A 19,391-nucleotide genomic window follows, 5' to 3' on the forward strand; every position below is an offset into this window, starting at 1 on the left:
AATGAACCATGGTAGAGGCTCATAACCATCGTGGAGATCAATAGCTTGGCTGAAGTGGCTGGTCTATTCAAGTTTGGTGACTCATTGAATAGAGGTAACGGGATAATCTCCACTTAGGAGATTAGAATTCTGGCGATCATTCTCCATTTATTTATATACCTCCATGGTCTAATCGAAAAGATTCTGTTGTAAATAATTAAAGAAGGCTGAAACAACATCACCTTTGTAAACGTATATAACTATTTATTTGATTACTAACAACAATAAATCAAGCAAGTTTTCAAAGTATATGATTTGTAGAATGATCTTCTGCAAAACATCATATTTGGACATGAGCCCTCAAAGTGCCCGTAAATGTGCCATGCCAATTTTTACGCGATTCGCCCGAATTTATTCCACTTTTGCCCCATATTTCACCAGTTTAGCTTCAATAATTATGTCAATTTTTGTACCATAAACTTATTCTGTTGCCAAAATGGGTTGGATTCACTATAGGCCTACTTCAAGAAATATTTTCCAACCCCATCCCCCAATGTCGAAGAAATCTACGCCACATAATCCGGTGGCACTGAACAAGGCAATCATGTGAATTAAAGGCCTATTCAGCAATGTGATTTGCTCATTTTGGAAAATCGGAAAAGTCAGTTTTGTACATTTTTGTAGCATATAGATATGCTAACATATAGCATGTCACTGGTAGCTACTGGTTATAGCTGATGAAAGCTGTGTATTCATGACGTACATGTCGACAAAATAGGACATTTTACATGAAAAATGAAAAAATGAAAAAATTCTCTACTTAGGTTTTGAGAAGTTAGTTAGGCCTATATTATGTGTTTGAATGATGGGGCTTCAACTTTGTCAATATACTGCTGTTTCCCTCATTTTTTGCTAGATTTTGCATTTCAAAAATATGTAATGACAATTGAATGATATATCATTCACTTAGTTTATTATACACATCAGACATTAAAGTTTAATAATTCACTTTCGAGCTCTATATCGCACGCTGGGATCACTGATTGGATATTTAATTAATTTCAGATGATATTTATAATACTCTCGAATCTATGAGACATTGTCATCCTTCATTTTATAAAAAGTCCCTTTCCCAACCATTCACAAAATGATTATAGAACCAATATATAGTTATACAAAGAAATGGTTCTCAAGGTAGGCCAGAAAGAACCATTATAGACATGAAAAGGGTTCTGTGAGCCAAAAAATCCATGGTTCTTTTATCAATTTCTCATAATCCCTTTTTCTTTTCTTGAGCTGTACTGTGCGTAGAACCCTTAGAACCTATTTCTAAGCATCTGTTTCTAAGAGTACTGCTGGGAATAATGATTGCATCTTGGCTAAAAATAATGATGCTTTTTATACTGTCTGCTTCATAGCCAATACTGCTATCTACTATTAAATTTACATTGAAGGGGTCTGGTGGATAGGCCATTATTTGTACCCATGTTTTTCTCCCACCACCAGATCTAAGTACAGGGAATAATAATAATAATACTAAAATAATACTGCTATCTACTGAAGATAGCAAACATATATTATTGATGATGCATAAACAGGGAATTCAAGCTATTTAAGTTAATTGTTAACTGAAGAAAACACAGTTAGGCCTTAAATCCTCAGTTCGCTTCGTCCATGATTGCTATCTACTGAAGATAGCATTCATAAAAGCATTATGAATCACTGCCCGGGGAGGCACTCGCATAATTATATTGACATACGTCATGTGCCCATGAAAGACCCCGGTATTTTTGGCCAATCCTACCCAATGACCCCGTTTTTCAGCAGCCTACACTGAATGACCCCCCTTTTTTTGATCAAATTAGTCCTCAAAATTGATATTTAAACGTGCTACACGCGCATTTTCAGCAAAATGAACGAGTTTTGACTATTTTGTACTGTAAATTTGGGTAAAAAGCTATTTTTGATTGTGAAATTTTGGGCGCTCACATACAAAATCAATCATCCCATTTTTGACATTGCCAACACCGAATAATCCCATTTTTTCTGAAAATTTCTGCACCGATATACTCAGTCCTAGTTTCATACGCTGGTGGGCACAGACTACGAGTGCCCCCCCCACACACACACACACACGCTCCCGGAATCACGCTATCTTCAGTAGATAGCAGAGGAAAAGCGAGCCGAGCTAGGAGATACATTAATACCCCCCTCCTAAAATTACAAAACATTTCTATGCATAACTTGGCTTACATGGGGATACATTTTGCTGTCCTCCCAAAGTTGTCCCATTTCTAAAAGCAAATTCTTTGGATAAAGATAATCACATTTCCCCAAAAATGATGCTTTCAGTAAAGGTTGCACTATTAAACATCCCATACATTTAATGTACAATTCGTTCTCGATATCAATATGCAATGTCATGATTGATTTAATTGGTTTCTTTTCCTTTCTGTTTCTTGGATAAATTAAGGCGTAACAATCATGATGTTGTCACAACAAGAGGTTTTAAAGGTTACTCTCTATCCAAAGAGTGAAAAAGTCAATCCTCCTCGGAGTGACTCTTCGGGTCAATCGAAAAGATTGACATTTCAATCTACCAAGAGTGAAAATCACATATTTTCCTCCATACGAGTAAAATTTTCACTCTGCAAAGAGTGAAATTTCAATCTTTTAGAGTGAAATTTTCAATCTTTTCACAGAGTGTTCTCTCATCAGCACAATCTCTCTCGATTGAAATGTGTTTAAATTTAATAAACATAAATAAACTTCAATCGAGAGAGATTGTGCTGAGAGGGAACACTTTGTGAAAATATTGAAAATTTCACTCTAAAAGATTGAAATTTCACTTTTTACAGAGTGAAAATTTTACTCGTATGGAGAAAAATATGTGATTTTCACTCTTAATTTTGAACCCTTTATTATCCGTGATGTGATCTGTGGAACCCTTCACATATCGCATCATCGTGCTTATCCTATTTTGTTTTATAAAGAATCGAAAATCAAAGCTAAAACTCTTAAAGCATTTGGGTTTTTTATTCTTAACCCATCACTCTTCTATATTATACACAACCATTTTCTTGGCCAATAAAGAATTTTCTGTTCTACAAAGAGCCCTTGAAGGGATGGCGGGTTCCTTAAAGGTTCTTAAAGCTTAAGTTTCTATAAAAACATTTTCTTGGCTAATGAAGAATCCCATTGGTTCCCTAATCTTTAAGGTTCTTTATAGAACTTGTAAAGAAGTTGCACATTTTTTCTCTAAAAGCGTTCTTTCTTTCAAACAGCACCATAAAATCAAAACATAACTTTTGATGTTGAAGTCACAGGTACAACATGAAAACAGTAAAATGAGTTAATAATGTTCTAATTCAAAATTTAAAATGGCTTCTTATGAAAGGTTTTTTACAGATCTATCACATAGGGCCTAAGTAGGTCTAACTGTATTTAAAATTTAAAAAAATAGCTCGAATTCCCTGTTTATACACCATCAATGCGTGCTATCTTCAGTAGATAGCAATTAATAATAGGAGTTGAAGCAAATAGCGTATTAAGAGCACCCATATACGAGTAGGCCTACTAGCTTCATTTCAATGAGTAATGGACAATACTCTTTAATTGCAAATCTTGTGCAAAAGGTTACCGTAAAATGGGGTAACTTCGGTTAGCGCGGGGTAACTTTGGTCGGTCAAATATATTTTTTAAATGGTCATCCGTACAGCAATATTGTTTTTCGTCATATTTTTTCGAGATTTTAAACCAAAAATTAGCATTTTTTTAAGAAAAAATAAAAGGGGTCAAATGTCACAAAAACAACAACTTGCCTAGCGAAGATCAATATTTTTGATTTTTTTCCTTCATGGAATGCTCTGACCAAAGTTGCCCAAATGCGGGGTAGGCCTAACTTTTGGCCAGGCTATTTAAACCCCTAGGACACCCTTACAAAATTATTAAAAAATCTTTTCACTCTCAAGGTGTAGATGCACCCTAATGTCATAAAAAAGAGTTAATTAGAAATATAATTGGTTTTGTTTGTAATTGGAAGCAGTGGTTTAAAAACTCTGAAAAGTGCCCAAAGTTACCCCATTTTACGGTACCTACTATTACTAATTTAATAGTAGGCCTACCGTAAAATAGTAGTACTATTTTCGCCTGTTTCAAGTTGTCATACGGTTCAATGAACTATTGACTTTGCTAAAGAGCGCTTTATACAAATTGATATGTTATACCGGTTTTGAAGATATATATTTTCAAAAATATCAATTTTTAATCATTTGTCATAAAATGTGTATATCGCGATTTTCAAAAAATCAAAATTATCAGAATGGCATGACATTAGACAATTATTTAAATATTTATTGTTTAAGGTAGGCCTAATGCATCACATTAAATAAAATAAACGGTCTAATGTGATTGGCCTACTTTTCAAGGTGCCTTTATTATCGAAAACGTGTTCCAAAATGGCAAACTTTACTGACTGATCCCCCGAGTCTTTGGCTTGACTGACCCCCCTCCCCCCAGTTGATACCTGGGGATAGGGCCTACACATAATTATTGCACTCCATCTAGTTTCGTTATAAAATTATGTTGTCATTACACTATTTGCATCACGGTACTGCTATCTATCTACTGAAGATAGCATAAACACACTGACGGGACATGTGTAAACATTATGCCAATGATGGTTTTCTAGCAGCTTTTAGCTATCTACTGAAGATAGCATCTGGCATGTGAAATTCATATTCATCAATAGTCAAACTATTGTTTTTTAAAAGTAGAGCCAGTAGTTTATTGTTATGATACAGGTACGCTTGTGTCATTTAAAATGGATTGTTCAAAATGAAGAAAGAAAGAATACAGATATTTTCTGCACTTTAATAAGTGAATTTATTGATTTCAAAACCAGGAACTTCGCTAATAAAAATACAAAACTTTAAAATAATGCAAGTACCCCACCAAGCGACACGTGTCGCTGGTTGAAGAGATTTTAGGAGGGGAAAAAATCCCTAAATTTCCATTTTATTAAGATATATAGGGATAAAATCTAATATTCTAACTTAATTAAACACTTTGAAATATTAATTTCCAATATGAATAACGATTAAAAATCATTGGTATGTGTGTGTGTGTGGTTAAATGTCTATTTTCTGATCTGTTTTTGGCTAGAAACGCTCAAAATGGCCGCCGCCTGTAAAGAAAGAATTTGATAGATCTTCATCGGTACACGTCTTGTTTTGAGTGATTTTCTGAATAGCTTGAACTTAATTTGGTTCTCAAACATATAGATTGAAAATGGAGAATCAAAGCTTTTTGTCGAAGTTGCGCAGATTCGACGCATATCCTAAAACACTTGAAGATTTCCGGGTGAAAACGTTCGGTGGAGCTGCTGGTAAGTCACTAACTTAGGCTAGCATGCCAAGTATAGCCAAATTGGTCAAGCTGGGAGATTCCATGTTCTTCTTCTTCTTCCTTATAAGTGCCTCCCTCATATGTATGAGTATTGTCGCACTGCGTACAGACAAGCTGTACTTATTTTTTACTCTGGAACCTAGAGTAGATGAGTGTATTTTGAAGTACAGTCAACATGACCGGGATGATCCCCTGCTCTTTTCGAATAGCCTGTGACGTTCTTTAACGTGCACACTACATTAATGTGAGAAAATATGCATGTACACGGGACCGACAGCTTAAAGTGCCCTCCGAAGCACTGAGCAAGTAGAGTGAAGTGTCTTGCTCAAGGACACAAAGAGCCGGACCTGGGATTCGAACCCTTGACCCTTGGGTTCACAGTCCTATGCCTTAACCGCTAGCCACGCTCTCCTCTTTGTTGATAGAAAGACAGCTTAGGCTAATAGAAATTGGCACTCCATTCGTGGTGGATAATAATCAAGTTTAAAACATGTAGGCCTAGCCTATGTCCGGCACTAGGGTGATTCTTTGTTGGATTATTTTATTTGATCCTATTCATGTATTTGTGACCTTTTTCCTTTTCTCACAAGTCTGAAACATCGAGTCGTAGTACTAGTAGGCCCTACCGTCCATTCGAACTTGGATGTAAGCTTAAGCGAGTTTATAGGCCTACAAGCTACATGTTGACGCAAATTCAAGAAAGTAGAAAACTTGGAAGTATGACTATAATATCCCGGGACTATATAGGTAACCGTCCCAGGCAAACCTTGCTTAGTTTTAAACACATTTGTTAGTCAGCCAAATTCGCCGACAATGTCAATGCATATTTACATAGAAATTTAAAACAACTGCCCGAAGCAGGAAACGTACATAAATATGTTTTCTATACTTCACTTGACCCAAATATATGATTTTTTATGGTGATAAGTCACCCGCACATGGAATTTTAGAGGGATTTGGATAGCAGTTCCATTAAAAAAAAAGCTACTATCATAATGAGACTAAGATCTAGAAACACCCCCGAATGCCGTTTTGGGGAATTTTGCTAGCTGAAACTTTTTGATGAAAGTCAATCTTTGACAAGATGTAACTTTGCTACGGAAAGTGCTATGAAAAAATGGTTTTCAGTTTCGGCTTTGTTTACTCAAGGGCTTTGATTTGATATATAAAATGATGCAGTTTGATGCAGGGTTCGATTTAGAAAATAAAATTTACATGCACAACTCTGATTTTTTCCTCAAAATGGGCTGAATAACACAAAATTTTGCATGCACAGGCAAAATTCTACATGCACAGAGCCAAAGTTACATGCATTTGTGCATGTAAAACCCCTCTAAATCGAACACTGGTTTGATGGCAAATTTAAATTCACCTAGCATACCTAGACTATATCTGCCTCTGTATTTTGCAAACTAAAACAAGAATAGGGCCTACTCTATTAAATAAATACAAAAATGAGAGTAGGCCTATGACTGAATTAATTTAGATGTTGTTGGAGTGGCATTCAATTTCGGAAAAAACGACACTCGACCATGGAATTTAATTTTAAGTTTGTCAGTATATAAACGGTAAATCAAGTAAGTTTCTTTAACTCTTAAGACTTAGAAACGGTTGTTTGATTCCACTGACTATTTGCGATCGAAATTTACATAACACCAATGACAGAAATCATCAACAAAAATCGAATCAGGGACTTGTTTTCACTCGAACATCATCAGCCGGAAGTGACGTGACACGGACCGACAGAATATAATATTTCCAGGAATATTTCAAACTACAATGCGAACGTACGACCTTGGATACAATGCTATCCAATCACGAGTGCATTGGCATGGTTGATTTACTTCAGCGTTACTCACGCACAGTCGACACGCTGCGCTGGCGCACATCGCGCAGTGTACGCAAAAATTTGTCACGCCATTGAAAGCTGCGTTCATTCAATTGGAATTCCCACTATAAGTTATATAGAAGCTGTCAGTACAGTATGTACAATCATGACAATGGTACTGGTGTATGGCCAGCATAATTTGTGGTGTATTTCGTGTACCCATCTTAATTAAGCTGAATTTATACTCAATAGCCGAGCGATTGCGATGGACCGCTCTAAGTCTTAGTCTAATATCAGACTACCGTATTTCGTCGAATAAACGCCCCCGGGGGCGTTACATTTTCCCAAGGGGGGGGCGTTTATTAGAGGTCATTTTTAGCACAAAAATTCCCGTTAAAATCATTAGGTAAGCTTAAAAGTCACGCTAAAATGACGAACTATGACCTTTTGACACTGACTTTTGGTTCACTTCCGGTTCGATGCAGATTTTCGCCATTTATTGCTGCTATTATTGACCATGTGACAGCTTACGTACACAAGATAGCATGGAAATATCGGAATTTTTGAAACATCTTGGTTAGGGTGCATCTATAGCCCCCATAGTTTGCATTATTTTTGTCCATAGCCTTAACATGTTCCACTTGTCCCAAAACTAATCCCTACCAAATTTTATTGAATTCGGAGTTTGTCTTATGGGGCCACCGCAGGCTTGAAGTCCGAACATGGGTTTGTCCATTGAAACATGTAGTAACGTGAACTTTGCACTCTAAAAACACACTAATATCCTATATAATGCATGTAATGTATAAATGGAAAGAAGAGGGCCATATGAAACTTAACTTTAATACTCTACTGTAGGATTTGTTTGTTGGATATTCAGATGAGGGTCAAAGGTCAACAGAGTTCAATGTCAATAAAGGTCAAAGGTCAACCAAATAAGGTCAAAGGTCAACAATAAATGAATACATGTAGTGTATTATGACATTCAGACACCACATTGGTGAAGTAATTCTCACACAAGTTTTCAATGATCTGCAAATTGAGGTATCAAGATCGCCGGAAGTCACCTTACTTATTCACAAGATTTCGCATGAACTTTGACCTGCTCCCACATGGAGGTAATCAGCCGCTTGCGCAATTGAATGTTGCCAATCTCTGTGAGCCAGGGTTAAGCATGTAAATAGAAGAGTGGAGAAGTGAAGTACTGCAAATCCTGAAAACACAGTTAAGGACCTGAAGAGAGATGATTATCTTGAGTTTGTGCATCCTCTTCTTAGGAAGCGCTGATGCTGTAATTTCAGCTAAATTCAAGCAACCTGGAGCTCTCCACAAAGCCAGGTGGATGGCAAAGCTACTTTACTCAATAATGATCTGTTTGCTTGAAGCCCAGATTTCACAGCTGCCACTACATGTAGGTACCAAGACCTAGGTGTCAAGTGTTGAAAGTGAGAGAATTTGTTATCTTCGCCACTCTGATCTACAGTTCGTGGTGGTTTGACCTGCACTTCAGCTGCTGATGCTCCATGTCATGATCTCAATCTGTTTCACAAGTTGCTCATGTATGAGGCTGTGAATCCAGCCATTTCTTCAAGTACAATTAAAGCTTTGAAGCGTCACCTATACTTGACAAGAGAGCTAGTGTCCGTTGCACTGTTAGTGTTACTGTTTAGTGATACAGTGCCCACAGATGAGCGATGTGCACTCGCTGATAAACTCCTTGCAGTTAAACCTGCAGTAAACATCTTAGCACCTAAGAAGCGGATTGGATTAGCCTTTGGAAAGCTTGAGCTTCCAACCAACATCACATGCAGCACCGCTGCAACATCTCTTGGAGACTTGGTCAATGAGGACTCATGGTTCACTATCTACATCCTGCAAATACATGGTCGAATTCTCCAGCATATCGAGAATCCTTTGCCAACATTGGAGCCATCAGTGTTATCAACGACTGTGCAGAACGTGGTGTAAAGCTTAGCGCGGACTTCTTGGATGCAGCAAGAATGGAAAAGCACTCCAAAATACACTACAAGTTTTGGTTCTCCTAGTTGTTATCCAGCGAGAACCTTCAGGAGAACCGGTTCTCGGGTTCTCCTCGAATTTGAAACCCTGCGTAGCAAAGTTACATCTAGCCAAAGATTGACTTTCATCAAAAAGATTCAGCTAGCAATTTTAATTCCCCAAAACGGCATTTCGGGGGTGTTTCTAGATCTTAGTCTCATTATGATAGCAGCATTTTTTAATGGAACTGCTATCAAAATCCCTCTAAAATTCCATGTGCGATTGTCTTATCACCATAAAAATCATATATTTGGGTCAAGTGAAGTATAGAAAACATATTTATGTAGGTTTCCTTCTTCGCCAGTTGTTATAAATTTCTATGTAAATATGCATTGACATTGTCGGCGAATTTGGCTGACTAGCAAATGTGTTAACTAAGGTTTGCCTGGCGTACCTATAACATCTACATCTACATCTACATCAAGACTACGTCAAGACCTGTTGCTACAAGTTAGCCTACAACACATTTGTAAGACCAGTTGTTGAGTATGCCAGCTGCTTATGGAATCCTACCACCAAGAGAAACATCACCAAGGTTGAGTCTGTGCAACGCAGTGCTGCCAGATATGTCATGAACGACTACTCCCGAGAAAGCAGTGTTACATCCATGCTGAATAACCTCGGATGGGAATCTCTGCAACAACGAAGAGCAATCTCCAAAGCCACCATGCTGTACCGAATTGTCAACCATCTCATTGATATTCCTAACAGCCAGCTGATCCCTTCAAACATCACCACCAGGGGCAACTCTCAGAGGTTCCATGTTCCATTCTCCCGCACAGCTTTACTGCAAGGCTCTTTCTTCCCAGACACTATCCGTCTGTGGAACTCATTGCCCCAGGAAGTTGTTGAATCACCAACCCTAGACGTCTTCAAGTCCAGAGTGTGTGGTGGTGTCTCCTTCACTTAACCAGTCCACTTTCCAGTCATCTTTTTAGCTGCACTTTCACCTTGTATATAGTTTTGGATCAGCACCAGTCCTTGTCTGCACTTGCTTGAATGCACCACAACTAATGTGCGAGTATACTCCAGCGGAGGTTTCTGCACAGTATTGGAAGATGATGATGAAGATGATGTTCTGTACTCAGCATAGTCCTTCTGTCAGGATGTCGTGCCAAGGTGACAAAATGCTTGTGTGCGGTGCCGGAAGTTACATGTCAAACTATCTGACTTTCACTTTGCGATGTGCAAACGCCGAATTTTGTGATGCATCGCATCGGCATCGCTCGTCCGCTTGTGTCTTGTGATGCTTTCATTCTTTTGCATACATGTATATCTTCACGGCGAGTATAAATTCAGCTTTACTGTAAAACTTTAACAGGAGCCATGTGAATGTTGACAAGGTGCAAGCCCGGGCTTACTCGAGAACTCTAGATTCGAATTTGCACACGATAGTTACGCATTCGATGCTATAGTACTTTGCAATGGTTTTTCAGTCTGACAGCTGTGCATTTTGTTGCACTGGGGGATATTTATTCTGTTTTATGAAATTCGGATTAAAGTTTATATTTCGATGAGTCAACTCAACTGTAGGCCTATCTTTTGATCAAGATTTGCCTTTTTTGGACAGTCTAAAATTTCACTTTTAGCAACATTTTTGATGCAATCGCCTGTCGTGATCGGCTGTGCTTACTTCTGAACTTCAATTGCTGTACACAGTGTCATTATTCAGCGAATCCGTCTTGATTTTGAATAAAATATAATAAATAAATGTAGACATTTATATAGCGCTTTATGCCGTAAACAGCCTCAAAGCTCTTTACATTTATTCCGCCATTATTAAATTATGCTGGAACCACGTTTGCAGCCTACAAATGGTGCAGGTTTCATCCATGCGTGTATTTGGGGGGGGATTTAAGGGGCGGCCAAAATGAAGGGGCGGCAGAAGAAGAAGGGACGGCAAAAACAGGGGCAGCAAAAACGAAGAAGTATTTATAAAAAGGGCGGAAAAATTTGATAAAGCATAAAGTGCTCTTCACTTTTTCAAACGACCGATAAAAAAATTGGGTCAACCTTTTTTCGCTTTTCGGGCTTTTGAGGAAGGGGCGGCAAAATTGAATTTTCTTCAGCCCCCCGGGGTTGGGGCGGCCACGGTACGCCACTGTCATCAGTACAACGACTATGACTAACCCTAACAGCTTCCCATTGCACCTGGGTGGGGTGAGGCAAGCGAGGTAAAGCGCCATGCCCAAGGGCGCAACACGGTGGTGGGAGGGGGACTCGAACCCACGCACATTGAGCAAGCTCTCAGATTATGAGTCAAAGGCCGTAACCACTGAGCCACCATGCCCTCCAGCCTCTAGGTCTCTAGCCTAGAATGTGAATCTATCGGTGAGCAAATTCTTGGCTAGACTTCTCGAGCAAGCCCGGGCCGCAAGCCAAACTATATCATTATGCATTTTCAGATTCCCACATATGCACATCTACACGTATGAATGGGAATTGTTTTGCATACCGGACGTACCTTCCAAAATGTTTGGTTCACGAGCACTTGTTCGAGAAGTACTCTAGCCAAGAATTTACTCATCGATAGCCAGGACTCGGACCCTGAAGCTAAAAACTCAGACTTGGCCCCCAAGGACTCGGGACTCGGCTCCGAGTCCTCCTCGAGTCCTTTTCGAGTCCGGCAAAATGGGGTCTTTTTAGGTCTTATATTTTTGTTCATTTTAATCATTTACCACCTGAATTTGGTTTTGCTGTGGAACTGAATTCAGCAGTCGGGCGCTTGCAAAAATAGACGGTTTTACAATTAATCATTGCCATCACAACCAAAATGGGAACTAATTAAATCGATTCATCAATTATTTTACCTGCTCATGTGTGGAACTTTCTGTATACTACTATAATGATGGTTATCAATTGGCAAGGATACTTGGGCTGTAGTGACGTCAAGAAATGATACCGATACCGGGTCGAAATTTAAAGATATTTTAATTTTATTTCTTTATATAACGGAGAGTACTTTAAAACAAACCAGGTATAAAATAAACAATGATAATAGGGCAAAACATAAATGACCGGTTGATCCCTTGACTCGGTTGACTCGGACTCGAACATTGAGGACTCGGACTCGGACATCAGAAATTGGCAGGGACTCAAACTCGAACACCAAGGACTCGGACTCAGACATTGAGGACTCGACTGCAACACTGCCGATAGCTTCACATTCTAGGCTAGAGACCATTGCATTCAAAATCTAGTCGGATTCGCTGAAGCATGACACTGTGTAAAGCAATGCAAGTTCAGAAGTAGAAAGCAAATTTATACTTCTACGCCACTCAAATTTGGTACACTCACCGGAGTGCTTTCACCGGGTCAACCGGCGTCATCAGCGGATGTTATTGCTCTGAAGATTGTTGTTGCTAGTGATGTAGTACCATACTAGGACACCTCCGATGACGTCACAGATGTTTAATTTCCGAACACATTTTAGTAACTGATAACCATGTTTCACTTCATCTTCTCTTTCCAATCCTTGCAGTAACTATCATCAGTGGGTTCCTGATGGTCATCCTATTTGTATCAGAACTCAACTACTACCTCAGCAAAGAGGTAAGTCACACAATTGTCAGTGTGTTCAAAATGTTTTGCATACATGTGAAAAGTCCGATCCTGACTCCACATCGCAGTGCGATGCGATGCTGCAATGCTATAAAAACATAATCTGAGCCAGGTTTTTACCAGCTCAGCGGTGAAAATTCTCATTTTGTGGTGGACATTTCATTCTGCAATGTAGTTGCAAAATGTTCAACTTTTTCGCATTGCGCTACAATATGGCAGCCGTGCATGCTTGGTACTGGAAAATCAAGGTTGGTAGAATGACCTTGAAAAGAGATGCAAACCCCACATGCTTTTCAAACATGGCAACATCGTGTGATGAAATTAAAATCTTCATTTTAATTTTATCATGTGATGCTGATTTCATCGCGTGATGCTGCGATGTTTGAAAACCATCGCAGCATCACATTGCACTGGGAAGTGGAGTCAGAATCGGATATAAATCTGTGCTCAAGGTACATGTAAGGCCAAACTAAAAAATGTCTCAAATAGGGGTGTGATTTTCGGGTAATTTTGTGCCCGGTACCGCCAGATTTTTCGGCGGGTAACCGGTACCAAATTGCAAAAAAAAAAAAAAAAAAAAGTTTTTTTTCGGTTTTGTAGTGTCTCTGTACCTAGACCTGAATGCTAGGATCATGGTTGACCTAAAAAAAAAAATAAAATAAAAATTGAATTTTGCACATTGTTTTGTAATTTTAATTTGAAAATTGATACATAGTTTTCATGTCATATGCATTGAATTTGAATGCATTTTCCCTGTGCTATAATTTTCGGGTACCCGGGCAGGGAATTTCCTGCCCGGGTAATAGGATTATCGGGCGGGACTCGAATTCCCGAGACTCGCTCACACCCTTAGTCTCAAAGCACCTGCGGGCATTCATTTTTCTTAGCACATATCCATATCAGCTGAAACAGCAAATTATCTTTTTTTCTTTAAAATCATGAAAGTCTGAGATATATTTGGCAAAAATGACTTGATTAGATTATAGGTAATAAAACAATTGATATTTGTACTTCAATTGTGTAAATGAACCACAATTTTATGCTGTGTACTTTTGAACACTCACAAATGACATCTTAATTCAAAATAAAGGTTTTTTTTGCTCTTCACTGTTTCTAACGACCGTGAAAAAAATTGGGTCAACCTTTTCGGGCTGTTAAGGAAGTTGTGTAGAAGATTGAGATCTTGTCGTCCATAGGGGGGTGTATGGATTTCAACTGGAAGAACCCATTTAAAATCTATAAGTTGGAGTGACATCTTGATTTGTAATCCTCACATTATGCGACATATTAGGCTGATGAAAGTTCCATGTTTCCTGTCACCTGCCCGCATCACTTTTTTCATTTTGGCAATTCCATGTATCCCGTCACATGCACAAATGACTTTTTCATTTTGATAATTATCTGCAAATTGAGATGCAAATATGTTTAAATTTTTGAATTTTAAAATATCTGACATTTTGAGAGTTTATAAAAAATCTCAAAAATCCCTGCTGATGAATTCAGCAGTTTGTCTTAGTTGTACATGTAGGGGTAGAGGACATAGTCAATTGTGAAAGTTTAAGAACCCTTCCATGTTCCTGGCGATTATTGTAGATTGTAGATTTCTTTTCATTTTTTAATACCTCTAATATGGTCATTTTCACGGTAAAGGGTGTAACTTTGGATTTTTAACATTTTAATCCGTAGTGTTCTAATAAAGCCACAGAATTCCATAATTTTTGGCCACATAAGTCATCTAGTTAGCAGCTACCTTGGGTAGCATAATCAGCTTTGGGAGTTACTGCGTTCAGTTTTAGCAGGCTTAAATGTACTTAATATTGCCATTTTGAAAAACTATAAAAACAGTAACATTTTTGTAAAACCCTGTGTTTTCTTCAGTTAGTTCATGGATAATTTTTCTTATCCTGAAAGTACAGTCATATGTTCAGTAAACACTGCCACATTAGATTTAATTGTGAACGGCCCTGTATTTTTGAGAACCGGACTTCGATATTTGTCGCTTCGAGGCTTCATTTTCCGTTAACAATTGTTAACAAACTTTGTGGGTGTAGCTTTGGTTCATAATTCTTGGTTATTTCTTCACTTCTTCTTGATTTATAACAGTTGTTATCTTAACTTGAAATGGGTAACAAAATTAGCCGATTTGCAAGCTTTTAAAATTTTTATAAAATCTTGACTTCAAATAGCCGTTTTTCCGTTAACTTTTTTGAAGCCTCCGAAACAAACTGTTCAGCAAGCTTGTGCAAATATAAATAAAAGAGCTCATCCAATCTATTTATCAAAATGTAGCAAAGTAGATCCTCAAGTCACATGTTTTTAAATCGTGGAGATATATATCACCGCTTGAAAATGGGACCCAATACAAACTTTCCGTTAACAATTGAAGCCTCCAAACAAATGAAGCCTCCAAACAACAGTAAACTTAATTATCATCTATGCATATCTAAATTGGTGTGTTTCATAATGATATCTGCATTGTAATTATTACTTGATATGTGCAGAATGTCATAAATTAAAAAAAAAATTGACATTATGGTTAATGTTTGAAAAATATACTGATACCTTAAAAAGCCTGTTTCGGAGGCTTCACATGCAAAAAACACCATACTTAACAAATGGGTGAAAAAATTAATGTGTGATAAATCTACAATATCTGCCGCATAGAATCATTGATTCAATACACACAAGAAAATAACAGCTTAGATGATCCCAACACTGTTGTTTTCAAAAAACTACTTCTGCAATGTTTAACAATTGTTAACATGAAGCCTCGAAACAAAAAAAATGACTTGCTGTGATAATTTAATTTTTGTCACAACTGAAATTCAATACTTAGAAGCAAAGCATGAAAATTGGTAATTGTGATATTTTTACCTATTTTTTTATGTCAACTTGTAGTAGTTAGCTAAATATTTTACTTTTATGATCACCTGTGTTGTTAACTGAAGCCTCCAAACACAAATCGCTTGAATTGCCAATTCTAAAAATAACTCCAATTTCTGTGAAACTTGGCTGGGAGGTTCCTTTCATCAAGTAGTATTTGTACATGAAGTTAGACATTCAAATTATTTTAGGAACCCAATTAAAACTTAAAAAATATGTTTAAGGTTTGGAAATTTCCATTGTAAATGACACTTGATGTTAAAAATTTTCAAAACTGCAATTACAAACATAGCAAAACATGGTATAAAATTTAACTTATATCTGTTGACTTACTTTGAATGGAATTTCACATGTATTCCAGCTTTCATGTGAAAATTTTCTGAGGTTATGTAAAATACATTTTTCTTAGATTTTAACCAAAATGTTATGCAAATGTCAAATTTTTATTAGAAATCAAAAGGTTTAAGCCTTGAAACATTATTTTACTTGAATTTAAGTTGCTTCTATGCATGATTTCAGTAAACAGAAACATATTTAAGTGGTTTGAAATTTTGACCCTAAAAATCAAAAGTTACACCCTTTACCGTGAAAATGACCATATACATGTAGGTAATAATACAGTCAAATAAATAATGAAATATATGTTGCTCCATCACTGGACAAAAATATGTGACAGCACAGAAAACTTAACATTAATTTTCATTAATGTGTGTCTTCTTCTATGTTTTGGGTCACCTCAATGCTGGTAATGACGTCAATGCTTTTTTGCGGTTGCACTGCAAGCGTGCAGCTTTGTACACATGTGTAAGCTCTGCACAATTAACTTTATGTGAAATACGCACCTGCGACACTACCAAGTTTGTGGTGAACCAAAGTTAAGTGTGAAGCTAAATTTTTGGCCTCTAGGAACTATTTTGATTGGTTATACAAAATGTAAAGAGAGCTATATATCATATATATTGAACCAATGAAGAGATAGATAAGACTGGCTAGTACAGGCTTAGAAATCTGTGGAAGTGTGGGCGAATCCATTTGGATTCTCACTAGAGAATTTTGCATTAATGTTTGTACAATTTCACTCCCAATGAGAATTAGAGAATAAAGGTATTGTTTTTAGCCACTGGAGTGCATCTATCGTCTCATATCACACACGGGCGACATCCTTATTTTAAGTAAAACAACGAGGCGAAGCCGAGTTGTTTTACTTAAAATAATGATATCGCCCGTGTGATATGAGACGATAGATGCACGACAGGTGCTAAAAACAATACCTTTATTCTCATTCTTAAACACTTCAATTCAAATAAAAAATTATCATAACATGTATTACAAATTTGAATCTATACTAAATCCTACATTTTGCAAGGAATTTACCTAAGGCTTAAAATCGACCAGTCCAGTTGTTGTTATGCGCTTCCGATTGGTCCAAATAGCGTGTGCACGCGTATCGCGTTGATGCACACGCGCTGACCCGTGTGATATCTAGTGATGTGGTCGACATGCCTTATGTCGACATAATGTCGACGCCGGCACGCATGCCGACATGTCGACCATATGATTTTTTTTTTTTTTTTTTTTTAGTTTTCAAAAAATATTTTTGGGCAGAAAAGAAAGTAAAAAGCAAAAACTGACAAGTTATTAAAGGTTGAAAAAAAAAAAAAAAAAAAAAAAAAAAAAAAAAAAAAATTTTTTTTACAAAGTTGATGAACTTGTACATTTTGATTACCTTTGCTTCTATTGAACAGTCAGGGACACATTGAATTAGTATGCATTGCTAGCTGTTCAATAGAAACAAAAGTAATTAAAATGTACAACTTTTTCATCTTTGTAAAAAAAAATTGGCATTTTTTTTTTTTGAGTAGCAGTATTTCTCTGGTTTCAACCTGAATAACAAGTCAGTTTGGGCCTATAACTTGATTTTCTGGCCAAAATATTTTTTGAAAATTAAAATTTTAATTTTTAATTTTTTATGTCGACACACTGTCGACGTCGGTATACGAATTATATCGACATGTCGACAATAAAAAACGGTGCCGACCACATCACTAGTGATATCGTGTCATATCACACGGGTAAAGAACCAATAAGATTGCAGGAACGTTCTCAAGTGTTTTAGAATGAGTAATACACATTCAGTTCTTTACTTAATTACAACCATGTACATATTCAGAATTTTGACAAAAAGAATGGAATGTTACAATATTGCTTTGAGTCTTGACAGTTATCCATGATTTCCATTTTTTTTTTTTTAGGTGGTACCAGAACTATACGTAGATTCATCACGGGGAGAGAAGTTAAAGATCAATGTAGACATCATTTTTCCAAAAATGCCATGTGCTTGTAAGTATATATCACATGAGAAAAGCAATTTCATAATCAGTTTTCAACAGGCAGGGCTAAGAATTTTCATGCTTTTGATTGTTTAGTGCTGTATTTTTCTGGAATAGGGAGTAGTTAAAAATAATTATGTTGATGCTGTATTCAGATGATCTATGCTAGAACACAATGCTGGCACAGCTGCAGCCCTCGAATTAAGGATCTGAAGGGGCACAGCAACTTTTTTAGGGCAAGTTGATAATTGCCTTGGATTTTCACTGAAAAGGCAAGGCAACACAGCAGTTTGTAATATTTCAAGAGGGCATCATGGCAACTGTTGAAAATTTGAGAAGGGCACCAAGGCAATTTCTCAAAAGTGAAGAAAACACACACAAACATAGATACCGTATATAATTTTATAATGAAGGGGCAGGGCTGGGGCACCCACAGCAACTTCATTATAGAGGGCACGGCAAGTGACTGCCTTGGGTAAAGGACATATTTTGAGGGCATTACGGCAGTGGGGATGGGCACCCACGGCAAAATGCCATGGGTGCTGTGGGTTAATTCGAGGGCTGCACAGCTGTGCAGGCTGTGACAGCAGGTTGGATCCCTATACAATACATGTAGTCCAATCTACAGTTCTACACTTAAATGTAGGCAATACCTTTACATGTATCTCTTATCCGAGGTTTCTCCAGCCATGTGTATTAAACTGGTGCAGCTAAAGCTAAAGCTTTTCCTCTTTTCAGCTGATTTCCTCTTTTTTATTCCTGAAATTAACACATTTTCTTTTATTTTCAGCCCAATTTGAGCCATTTTACCCCAATTTTACGCTGCTTTTCAGCGTTTTTTGAGCATTTTCATTTTTTTTCCTCTTTTTTTATAAAGACCCTGTTTCAGGTCTGAGAGAAATCTTTTTCTTTGGGCACTTTGACTTGTAAACATTGCTACGACAAAAGAGAAATTAATTGTTTTTTTTTTATGTCCATTGACGCCTCTCAAAGAAACAGAACGCAGCTTTATATTTTGTCAACATAATTTCAAAAGCAAATGATCTGATCATTTTAGTGAATAGTAAAAACACATTCTATTTTGTTGTGTATCTGATATTCTTTTCTTCCCCAATCTCTTTCACCAGTTCTGAGTATAGATGCTATGGATATATCCGGTGAGCAGCAACTAGACGTGGCAACAAATCTGTATAAGAGACGTTTGAATCCCGATGGGAGCAAAATCACAGATGAAGACGAGAAGCACGAGTTGGGAAAAGAGAGCAAAAACGCTGCAGATATTATCAAGGTAAGTTGTAAGGAGAGGGGAGGTGCAGGCTTTGCCGTTTGAGGAGAGCTAGAGTGAT

At 37.3% G+C, this 19,391-nt stretch overlaps 1 protein-coding gene across 1 annotated transcript in view; it reads left to right on the forward strand.

Moving 5' to 3' along the window:
* The first annotated feature begins 5,160 nt into the window (after nt 1-5,160).
* The window catches only part of LOC140143922 (endoplasmic reticulum-Golgi intermediate compartment protein 3-like), a 44,732-nt gene continuing 30,501 nt past the window's right edge, over nt 5,161-19,391 (forward strand). Inside the window, exons 1-4 of the mRNA XM_072165763.1 lie at nt 5,161-5,365; nt 12,753-12,823; nt 17,968-18,055; nt 19,173-19,333. Coding sequence (XP_072021864.1) covers nt 5,269-5,365; nt 12,753-12,823; nt 17,968-18,055; nt 19,173-19,333 — 417 coding nt within the window. The 5' untranslated portion in view covers nt 5,161-5,268. The remainder of the gene's footprint in view (nt 5,366-12,752; nt 12,824-17,967; nt 18,056-19,172; nt 19,334-19,391) is intronic.

Source organism: Amphiura filiformis, unplaced genomic scaffold (assembly GCF_039555335.1).
Source record: "Amphiura filiformis unplaced genomic scaffold, Afil_fr2py scaffold_32, whole genome shotgun sequence".
In the NCBI taxonomy this organism is placed as follows: Eukaryota; Metazoa; Echinodermata; class Ophiuroidea; order Amphilepidida; family Amphiuridae; genus Amphiura; species Amphiura filiformis.